At 44.3% G+C, this 11,287-nt stretch overlaps 2 protein-coding genes across 7 annotated transcripts; both read right to left on the bottom strand.

Annotated features, from left to right (window-relative positions):
* Nucleotides 1-331: 331 nt before the first annotated feature.
* Nucleotides 332-2,721, bottom strand: LOC120676530 (chaperone protein dnaJ 20, chloroplastic-like). The gene is made up of 2 exons (XM_039957859.1): nt 2,169-2,721; nt 332-899 (listed from the first exon to the last, which is right to left on the bottom strand). Exons 1-2 carry the CDS (start codon nt 2,652-2,654, stop codon nt 750-752), a joined length of 636 nt encoding a protein of 211 aa, XP_039813793.1. The 5' UTR covers nt 2,655-2,721; the 3' UTR covers nt 332-749.
* A 2,462-nt stretch (nt 2,722-5,183) lies between these two features.
* On the bottom strand, nt 5,184-11,262 carry LOC120676458. 6 transcript variants are annotated; one of them, XR_005675841.1, is made up of 7 exons: nt 10,143-11,121; nt 9,125-9,629; nt 6,969-8,271; nt 6,764-6,851; nt 6,361-6,381; nt 6,096-6,156; nt 5,184-5,547 (listed from the first exon to the last, which is right to left on the bottom strand). XR_005675841.1 is itself a non-coding variant. In XM_039957726.1 (3 exons), exons 1-3 carry the CDS (start codon nt 11,119-11,121, stop codon nt 7,155-7,157), a joined length of 2,601 nt encoding a protein of 866 aa, XP_039813660.1. In that variant the 5' UTR covers nt 11,122-11,238; the 3' UTR covers nt 6,511-7,154. The 6 variants fall into 6 exon arrangements, 1 of the variants encoding a protein (XP_039813660.1); XR_005675839.1 differs by having other exon boundaries at nt 6,096-6,381; nt 10,143-11,262; XR_005675843.1 differs by lacking the exon at nt 6,361-6,381.
* Between the last annotated feature and the right edge of the window lie 25 nt (nt 11,263-11,287).

Here is an 11,287-nt window from a genome sequence, read left to right as displayed (position 1 = left end):
AAGGTCCAGTGTGGTGGATGGAGCAACTGGTCCCCCGCCGCGGCCCGCCGGCGAGCCGCCTCGTGTCTCGCCGGGGCATGCCTTCAGGCTTCTAGAGAAAGAATCATTTGCCTCTCCTGCGTGAAGACAAATTATGACTGCGACGCGTGTCACTTGTGCAGCTCTAGATGGTGGTTTTGTCGATCTCAATAGGAGTAGGATTTTATACAGGTACGCGTAGTGTGTAGGTCTAAATCTATGTGCATGCTTAGGGTGTGGCGTGTGGGTGCATGTTTGTGTGTGTAAAAAAGGCAGAGGGAATGAACTTCTGAAGAAAAGGAGACAATCAGAATATAGGAATAAAAACTAGCTTCTTATTCACTTGTTATTGCTGCTGTTGGTACCATTTACATTGCAGCAGGCAGTACATGACTCCAAAAGAGTGACATAGTTGGAATTTCTACATACAGCCAGGCGGGTAGTGATTCAACTATATCCACCAGGGCCATGGAATTCCAGGTGCTGCTGTTTTTTTTTTTCAATCCTGGAAGATGCCACTGCTACATCTACTACAGTACTACTGCTACATTACTGGTACTAAGCGATTCTGATAAGGGGTCAGCTGCAGGTTTTCCAGCAGGCTCATCTTTGAAACACAGCTCAAAACCTCGCAGGCAACAGCCTTCGAATCGCGCCTACACAAAAGTATAATTGGTTTTGGTTCAGATGCTAGATACGACCATTGTTCGTTGGAAGGGTTACTATCACAGCTATTCTGCCGATGATGCCTCGGCCCTTCTTCTCCGCATCCGAGCTCCCCACGACAGGTTCTCGTCTGAATCCTTCGTCATGCTCCTCCTCTTCAGTTCCGCAACCTGGTCTTCCCAAGATCTTCTCCAGCCAGATTTCTCTTCATGGTCCTGTGGTCCACATGGACAACAAATCAGTGAGGATAGAAACAGAGCTTCAGAGAGTTGAAACTTCGAAATGGAATAACAAATAATGGCTGACAGTTGCAATGGATATTGTCAACTTCATCAGAATAGGAAGATATTCTCAGTTTTACACGTAAGGCTGATCCTTTCAACCTGTTTCCCAGACAAACTAATGCTGACATACATGAAAACGACTTCTCCAAACTCTTCTGCATGTTGCTAGTCACTCATTATCCATCCCCTACTTGCACTGTTTGTATTAGGAAAAATTCCTGTCCATTCCTATTCATATGTTTATCACATCAGGGAGAAATTCTGTTCATTGAAAATGATTTGTACTATGTAAAAATGCGGTGAATTTTCAGACACCCCTTGTTTCTATTTATTTTCTGCATACAGAATTCACCAATCTTTGAAGCACAGCAAAGTTAAAGGGAGCCTTCAAACGCCGAAAATTTACAGTGAGTTGCAAACCACAAGAGATGTTCCTTAAAGACCCACAACAAGATCATTAGTCATTGGATACTTGATCAATCAGCCCTCTTATGTATGCCATGTGAATCCACATATAAACGTCATGCCATGTCAAGGAAATTATGTGTTTTACAAGTTTTAAAGTTGCATAGACTTAAGATTTAATCAAGCTAAAGCCTACCTACAATATCTATTGCTCCATCAAACAGGGCTTATTAACTATGAGCATCAATGTGAAAGTCACGCACTAACAGACTCATTAATCAGGGACACCTAGATTGACAGCTTCGCACAAGTTGCAGTTTACTCATGATGCATATGTTTGAACCCAAATGAAGGACTGATGTAGCTGAAACAACTAAACTGCTTTCCAAGTAACAGATCAAGCACCAAAAGGATCCAGATCCTACGACCAGAAGAGCCGACGAGTCGATCACGTACAGAATACAGATCAAAGATCTGAACTCTGCAAACACCCTCCAGCCTCGATTGGAATTCCAACAAATCGCAGGCTGAGAGACCTTTGCTGAACATCAAGCTCCATAAACTTCAGAAAATTCGCTCCGCGTAGAAAATTAGGCAGAATTTAACACATGCTTATCGCCAGTAGGCAGTAGCTTCCTCTCCGATTCAGAGTCTAAAAATTAAAGTGATAAGGTCGCACCCTCAACCGAAGAGCAGACACGAATCAATCGTAATCCTGACCAAGAGATTAATCCTATAGCAATCGAAGTAGCATGCAATGCAATCAGGGGCCAAGCGAGGAGAGCAGTGAACCACCTGGTGGTGGTGGTAGTAGGCGCGATGGGAACGGGAGCCGGAGAAGGCGAGGCGGCAGACGCCGCGGGCGAGCGCACGGTCGTAGCTGGCGCGGCGGCTCGGGTCGGAGAGCGTCTCGTAGGCCTCCTGCACCTCGATGAAGCGGCGGGTGTTCTCCGCCGCGGCGCCCGGTGGGGACACGTCCGGGTGGTACTTGAGCGCCAGCCGCCTGTAGGCCGCCCGGACCTCGTCGGTGCTCCCCTCCGCCGAGATCCCGAGCAGGTCGTAGAACGTCCGCTGCATCGTGTCCTGCTCCAGCTCCTCTGTGCGCACACCGCCGCCGCCCTCCCGCCGGGCGGCCCGCGCGCGCAGGCGCAGGCGTAGCGCCACCGGCCGCGGGACGGTCCGCCAGTGGCCGAACGCGACGCCGCCGGCGCCAGTGGGGAGGGCGGCGGGGGCCGCGGCGGCGGCGGAGGAAGTGGGGGGAGTGGCGGCGAGGTGGGGCATGGGGTTTCCTTGCTGCGCTTCGCTTGCGATGGCTGGTTTGGTTTCTTCGGTGGGTGCCGGGTTGGCTTCCGCAGCTATAGCTATTAGCGCCAAAGAAATATCTTAAAAAATCGGTGGACCCACTTTTGCAATTTGAAAAAAAAAATTCACTAAACGCGATGAATAAGCCCTAATCAAAGAACTTGAACATGCTTGACTCGACTAGCATGGCATACCATGGACTAAATCACTGAAAATAGGTGAAATTATTCAATATGTGTGCAGTGGGGTGTTTTTTCCCAACACAATTTCCATGTGAGTATTTGCAACAAAATGATTTATGTGAAATTTCAAATTCCATGTAAAATAAGGATAATTTTTTCAATATTCCGTAAATATAAGCACCGTCCGGGAAACTAGCCACAATCTTTATGTTACCTTTTTTTCCTTTTCTTGTGGTGGTGCAATAAAAAAATGTATAATGTTTTCTTCATTTTCTTAAACGTTCTGCGGTTATTTTTTCATTTTATGAGAAGTCTTGAATTTTATTTTAATAAGAAGAATCAACCCCAGCAGAGCCATGCTCTTAGCTAGTCTGCTTATTGAGCCGGAGTATGCCGGCTCAATATCTTAACAAGTAGAACCAACGTAACCTAGGTCAAGCCAACTTGACATTCATCCTAGCTACCAAATAATAAACAATGCGTCTTTCCTAGTTGTCATAAAAAATTAAAATCAACGTATTAAGTCAATGAGTACTGTTTTCTATGGGCCAGTGTGTTTATTTTTTGTTTTTTGCATTTGGCACACTGCTCGTACACTCCGCTCTAATTGTATGTAAATCATTTTTTTTAGAAAATGTACTAAATGAGCAGTATGTAAATGATTGTACTGATTGAGAATGTAAAACTGATATAACTATATTAATCATTAGATAGACTTTCATATGGTATCATTATATTTATTCAAAACAATATAATTTTCTAGAATCGCCTGTCAAAATATTATATTAGAGACTAGTACATCAATGTATTACATTACATGATTATTTTTCTACAGATGGGATGTATCAATATATCATGGCTCTTTGCCGTCGATCAGCTCACGGGGTGCAGGTTATTTTGTTGTCCGGTCTGGTATGGCTGCTTGTGCGAAACAGCACAACAATACAACATAGACATGCACTTTTTTCAAAGTTCGCACTAACTATATGTGCATATACTCTAATCATATTCTTAGGTGAGTTTTATAACATGTGAAAAGGGTCATGATTGTTTCTTGGAGTATCCGGTTTGTTTGGTCACTCAAAACCTAATCGACTAATATACAATAACATCAATCATGCTGCCATGCTGGCCAATATATAATTTTTTCTTCAGTATAGCACATTCGGCTATCACAAGATAAAGAAGCACGATGCTGTTATTCACATGAAACAAAAGGGCATCCTTCTAGATAGTTTATGTACGTGTCATTGATTGTTAACTACAGCTTCCATTATTTTTGACCACACACAAAGCCACATCTGCTTAAAATATGCGATGTATGTTTGTATATTCAGGTACATGGAGATATTTTGCAAGCCTGGCAAGAAGATGAATTTAGACCTTGACATGCACCAACTACGTTATTTAGAGTAGGATTTTGAATCTCGAGCCGAAGGTCCTGGTTGCAAAGCACGAATTTAAAAGACATGGTGCTATTTATCTTGAAACTAACTTTTGAAGGCAACAATAAGCCCAATACTATTATCAAAAAGTTTATTTAAATCTTCAAAATGATATTATACCTTTCGAAATTCAAACTTGTTGGTTGCTTTACTCAAAAGTATAATATGTGAATGAGAGTTCCATAGGCCGGTAGGGACACGGTGGCGGTCTAGCATTCTAAAATCGAAACGGGCCAGGGATTAGATTGCAGACATGAACCAAACAATGTCTATGGGTCGTTACATTGATATATACAAAGAAAACAAATTACTGGTACTTTCTATATAAATTAACTTCATATTTGTGGAACTGGTGGGTGGTTACTTTGCAGTTGAGCTGCATCCAAGATGTGTCATATACAACACATGGAGTATACGGAGTAGTATATAAATGTTCTCTAGACTTTGATTCCTTTCGTCATTGATTATGTCAATTTATACAATTTATGTTCGCATAGACTAGATCTGATATGAACTCGAATATGTTAGGTGAGGATTCTCGTACAGCCGCCTCGAAAAAGAAATTTGAATGCGGGCCACGGCGTCTTTGTTTTCCTATGCAAGCATTGGAAATTGTAGTGAGATGTGTGTTTTTTATTAAAAAAACAGCTGGTGAAATGGTTGGCGCATCGCAACCATCATTTGTCACATTCGTCTTGTTTCGCTACAGTGAAAGTATGTGATTTCGATTTAAAATGCATGCCCATGGATTGCTTTCTCATGGGATCGAAAATCGAACGGCTGGGAGTGGAGACGGCTTCCCTCCAACTTCATGCACGGAGCACTAGTGCTCCACTGCGCATTAGTGCATTACAGCTTTCAAAGGAGAAAAAGGCAGCGTGTCACGAGTCCCGAGGTCGTTGTCATTGCCGGCGACGTTGTCACATACAGTAGCGCGTGATTATTGTAATGACATGCTCCATTTGGGACACAAATTGTAGTGGCAATGTAATCATTTGACATCCTTGGAACTGAAGGAGAAAAGGTGCCCCTCATCCGTAGATGATGTTATGCAGACGGACTTTGATTTCTGACACTTGCTATGAACAAAACAAAATTGGTTCTAAAGGCAGACAACTTAGTTTGGTTCTATCCCAAGCCGCAGCAAGCACATTCGGCTCACGTGCAGCTACGGTGCAGAACACGATCTTAATTCCTGAGAGAACATGCCACCTCCTCGTTCACCCCCAAAACAATCTTTTATCCCTGAGAGCGCAAAGCAAACAGAGCAGAACGAAAAGGAAACAGCACCAAATTGTTCAGGCTCCAAATCAAAAGAACTAACGCCGTGTTTAGTTGCAAAAATTTTAGGGTGTAAAACACTGTAGTACTTTCGTTTGTATTTGGTAATTATTGTCCCGTCATAGATTAATTAGACTTATTAGATTCGTCTCGTGATTTACAAGCAAACTATGTAATTATTTTTTTATTTCGTATAGATTTAATACTTCATGCATGCGTTGAAAAATTCGATGTGACGGAGAATCTTGTAAAGTTTTGGAATTTTGGATGCAACTAAACAGGGCCTAAAATGAAATCAAACTACCAATGCGAATTTGGCAAACACTGTCAGGAGCCCCATAAATGGATGGGAAAAAAACAGGGTAGATGCAGAATCACAGGCAAGTTTGAGGATTCAAGCTGAACACTAAACACCTACTAAGAGGTAGGCAATTGAGGGCTCAGAGTGCTACTCTGTCTCTAACCAAGAAAATAGCATTATTTATTACTACATCCACAGCACAAACCCATACCTTCTGAAAGTGAACTGACTCCCCTCAAAACAGACGCCAATGCCAATCCCCTTTGAAAAACCTGCACGGGTTTCCCAGTATGACAGCACCAGTTACAGAAGATCCAGATGCAAACTCGCACACTGACTAAAGAAGCAGAAATAATGTGAAGAATAATAGAAATGTGTAAGGAATGCAACACAATTGTTCAAAGTTATGCTGCTTATCTCTGGAGCTATCAAGGCACAACTCGAATAGGGTCGATTGCCTCACATCAGTCACTTACACTGGCTTCTGAGGCAGAACCCTGTCACTCAAAAGGAAAAAGAGGAAAAGAAACAAACAAACGAAAAGCAATGAATGCCAAGGCATATAGACATAGCAATTCTAGGCAGACAGGAAAACTTATGCAGCAGACAAGATGATAGACAAAACCTACATCACAATTCCCTGTGTTTTTTCAAATATTGGTTAAGCTTAACCAACTTTTCAAACCATTACTGATACAAGATACACATGATAATAACCAGATGAAAATATAAGGCAGTACTTCGAGCAAATTAGTGTATCAGAAGGTGTTACAGTACACAGAAAAGCATATTTGACCATTTCACTAGCCAAAGCATTCCATTTCAAAAGTAACATAGCCTAGAAGGTAAGTTGTTTGTAGTCTTGTATACGGACTTTACTTGAGTAAGTGTGTACTCCCTTGTATAGTTGTATCTTCAATCGACATCCCAGAAATGAGCTCCAACAACCCTTCATGGAACCATGAGCCTGAAATGACAAATATATGGTTGGTTTTGACCTCACTGCATGAAATCACCTTACAAGCTCCAGTTTTACATTTAGAAGTTCACTCCAAGGAACAAATCTCAAGTTAATGAAGAATACATTTTAATACATCAGATGAACACTCCGAAAGTTCTCCGAAGATCTTCATACCCTGCAAATAAAACTCCTAAATCAGAAAGGATGATAATAAACACCAGTTCAGCATTCTGCATCATCATCAATCAAGTGATACTGTGATCAGCCAACTGGATGAAACAGCAGCCACCAAGTAAACACTGGTTGCTATCATATAGCAGATTCTCCAGTGCCCCCTAAAGAGCCATCTACTCCAGATCCATGTTTCCCATTAATGTCAGCTACAGCAGAGCACACATCGTTCCTTTCATCATCTTCCAAATCATCATCACGTCTAGATTTCTTATGGTTGCTACTATTATTGTTCAGAATTTCATCTTCAGATACTGTTGAGCTCCTCTTATGTGCAGCAGCAGAAGTATCTGCCGATTCCGCCCTTCTATCTTCAACTGGATCCTGTACAGAATGTTCATCTTTGTCACCTCTACAGGATCTTTCCGCTTCATCCTTTACAGACCTTTCATCTTTGTCACCACTGTTACCTCTTTGGGATCTTTCCACTTCATCCTTTACAGACCTTACATCTTTGTCACCTCTGTTACCTCTTTGGGATCTTTCCGCTTCATCCTTTACAGACCTTTCATCTTTGTCACCTCTGTTACGTCTTTGGGATCTTTCCGCTTCATCCTTTACAGACCTATCATCTTTGTCATCTCTGTTACCTCTATGGGATCTTTCCACTTCATCCTTTACAGACCTTTCATCTTTGTTACTTCTATCTCTATGAGATCTTCTTTTGTCATCCTGAACCTCGGACCTTCTGCTGTCCTTTTTATCACTGTGACGATGCTTTCTCTCAGGAGATCTGGATCTTGAATGCCTACTGCGGCGAGAATGGCGTTCACGAGTTGGCGATGATTTGCTTCCTTTATGGTGTCGTGGTGATCTTGAACCAGCCCGAGCTGACCTTGATTTTGATGGACTTATACTTTCTTCTCTTTGTTGCTTGGGTGACCGAGAATCAGCTCTGGAGGCTTTCTTATGCCTTGGACTTTTACTTCTGCTCCTGTTTCTCCTTGAACTAGAGGAATGATGATCACGGGATCGGTCACTCTCTCTTCTTCCAGACCTGCTATACCTGTCCCTATCATCCCTATGTGATCGGTCACTACCATACTTTGAGTGGCGAGATCTTGATGGTGATCGTGATTGGTGGTCCCTTGAGCGTCTAACTGGGGGAGAGTATGAGCGGGATCGCCGGCTCCTACGGTACTTAATAGGTGATCTTGACCGAGATTTTGATCTACGAGTAGGGGGTGACGGAGATCTGTAAATCAAATAAACTTGTCAGGCATCAGTACACAATTTGAAGGGAAGCAATCAACCAGTTGCTTTCTTCCCTGAAGTTGACATACATCAAGAATGGAAAACAGGAAATTTTTCATCAAATAATGCAGCCAAACCAAAACTACAAAAGAATACTGCTGCAAGTTCCTAACCAAGAGATCTCTTGTTCTATAGCACAAAGCTATATTCAACGAGGACATGCCAGAATACCAGGGCTACATAAATTATAAATGAATGAGACAAGAAACCAACAAATTTACGTGAATCATATCAGACTCGTACATAGGTTTATCCCCAGTCAACTGCTATATAAATTTTTATTTACAAGGTTTGGTATCCATCCTTTAACTTCCATAACTCATGAACTGTGCTATATAAATTTTTGTTTACAAGGTTTGGTATCCATCCTTTAACTTCCATAACTCATGAACTGTTGAGACACATTAACTAACCCCAACTTGTGGCCTACCATAAAGAGATACATGGTTTATATAATTACATGCCAAGCAACAAAACACATGATTTGAAATTTACTCATCAGAATAAAGCGTGAGTTTTCAAATAGGCTCATCCATACCTCTATTATCGAAAAGAGGCATAGGAGTTATAGGGACAAAAAATTGATCAATGCTCTGATCCCATGTCAAAATCTAAATGTATACTAGAATCATGTCAATGCAATCATTCTGTAACCAAGATATTACAAGTCGCCAGGAGTTCGTCCAAAACCAGAATGATGCATTTTATTTGTAGTTCAATAAAACTGTAGAAGTGTAACCTTCAAACAGTGTAGAATCAAATGTGAGTAAAAAGAAGGCAAAATAAAAGAATACCTTGACTTCCCTTTGGCATCCTTTTCTTCCACGCTGTCCCCTCCTAATCCCTCTGCCTTCAACTTCCTGCTTATCTCAGCAGCCCTAGCTGCAGCTGCTTCAGTGGCAAATTTCATAGTGGCCGCACGTGCAGCAGCCTGTTGGGTTGCTATTGTCTGTTGCATTAATAGCGCCTGCTGGAATTGCATCTGTTGCAACTGAACAGCTTGTTGCATCATCATAGGCAAGTTATTATTAGCTTTGGGAGGAAGAGATTTTGCCATCTCCACATTCAACGGACGACCACCGACATTCCTGTTATTGAGTTGCAATGCTGTAGTTGCTTCTTCAGGTTTGGAGTACTCGACATAGGCAAAATGTTTTGAATCCGTGATGGTACAATCAACAACCTTACCACATATCCCAAATAGCTGCCTGATATAATCCACACTAAGAATTGGACTCAGGTTGCTAATTTGAACAATTTTCTTCAGGGCATCGGCTTCAGCAGCTTTATCCTTTGAACCTACAAGGATACAATAAACTAGTGAGCAACAATACTGACAACATGGGAAGATACTGTTAATTGCATATCCCAATTTAGAGTAGCATACTTGTAATAGTTGGAACTCGAGGAAATTACGATAATGGAATATTCAGTAAGCATCTTAAACTAAAACAAACAGTTTGGCAGAGCCCACAACTTAATTTGCTAGGTAGAGTTGCCAAATGTTCATTGAATGACATGTATAGAGAAATAATGAAAATCAGGCGACAATAGCAGTACTAAGCAACAGTTGGGATACTGCAATAATGATACTAGTCTAAATTTGCAATATGATAAGAATAATGAGCCATCAAGCCAATGACATCCAATGCATTTGGCACATAAACAATACAACATACTAAGCATGATTTCTGTTACAACAACACTATAAATCCATGAACGAAACCAATTAACGTCCTACCTTTTCCGTGCCTAGTTCAACATTGGATCACCTAGAAAAATTATCAATACTTGTCCGGAAGGAATCATTACCTGAAGCCTCTCCTGCAGCTTTAGCCTGGGCAGCATGCGCCTGCAGTGCCTGGGCAGCCATGATGGCCTGAGCAGCTGCCATGGCAGCCGCAGATGGTGCCATGGGTGCGCTGCCAAGTGCACTGACAGACGACGTAGCGGCAAGCAACGTCATCAGCAGCTGCTGCGGCGGATGGGTGAACTTACAGTCAGTGTCCGACTTTGTGCACCTCCCGTTGATGTAGTCCCGGCAGATCTCTCCCAGTGAGGCACCAACCCCCGGCAGGACAACACCAGAGGAAACAGTGGAGGAACCAGGCATAGCCCCGAGGAGGCTGGGGAAGGCACTTGAGGGCGCGCCTGTGTAGTTGGGCATGTTGGGCATGGTCTGGTTGACCATGTTTGGGTAGGCTGAGCTGACGGACGGAAGTGCGGAGGGGAAAGCAGACGTGGTTGTGGCGGTGGAGCCGCTGAAGAAGACGGGGAAGGGGTTCCCCATGACGGGGGAGCCGTCGAGCTCGACATGGACCATGTAGTTGCCGCGCTTGGGGACGGCGTAGGTCACCGTGTAGGATCCGTCCCCGTTGTCCTTGACGGCGCCGTCGAGGTCGTCCCCGCCGACCCCCGCGGCAGGGGAGACGCGCACGCGCACGCGCGCGCCGCCGGCGGTGAGCCTCCGGCTGTGGCGGTCCTTGGCGATGACGGTGAAGGTGGCGGGCGTGCCGGCGTTGCCGCCAGCGATGCCGGGCCCCGCGGCGGAGCACTTGGACGGGTCGACCGGGCCGGGCGGGGCGGGGGCGTCGTCGTCGGAGCCGGGGGAGGCTGGCTCGTCCGGGGAAGGCGGGGCGGGGTCGGGGTCCTGGTCGTCGTCGCCGGACCCGGCGGCGAGCGCCTTGAAGGTCGCTTCGAAGGCGGCCTTGGCGGCGGCGGCGGTCTCGGCCTCGGACTTGAGCTTGGCCTCCTCGGCCTGGCGCACCCAGATGGGCTTGGGCGCCGCCATGGGAGCGCTGCTGCCGATGCTCTGACCTAGTCCGCCTAGATGCTCCCCCTGAGCTCTGCGCGTCGGCTAGGGTTTGGTGGAGAAGGGGAAGCAGATGCAGGCAGATCGAGGGAGGCCGAGGAAGAGGAGGCGGACTTGGATGAGGCAAAGCCAGCCAGGGAGGGAT

Source organism: Panicum virgatum, chromosome 5N, assembly GCF_016808335.1.
Source record: "Panicum virgatum strain AP13 chromosome 5N, P.virgatum_v5, whole genome shotgun sequence".
NCBI classification, from domain to species: Eukaryota; Viridiplantae; Streptophyta; class Magnoliopsida; order Poales; family Poaceae; genus Panicum; species Panicum virgatum.
The sequence above is the reverse complement of the archived record's forward strand: the minus strand, read 5'-3'. Positions and strand labels throughout refer to the sequence as shown.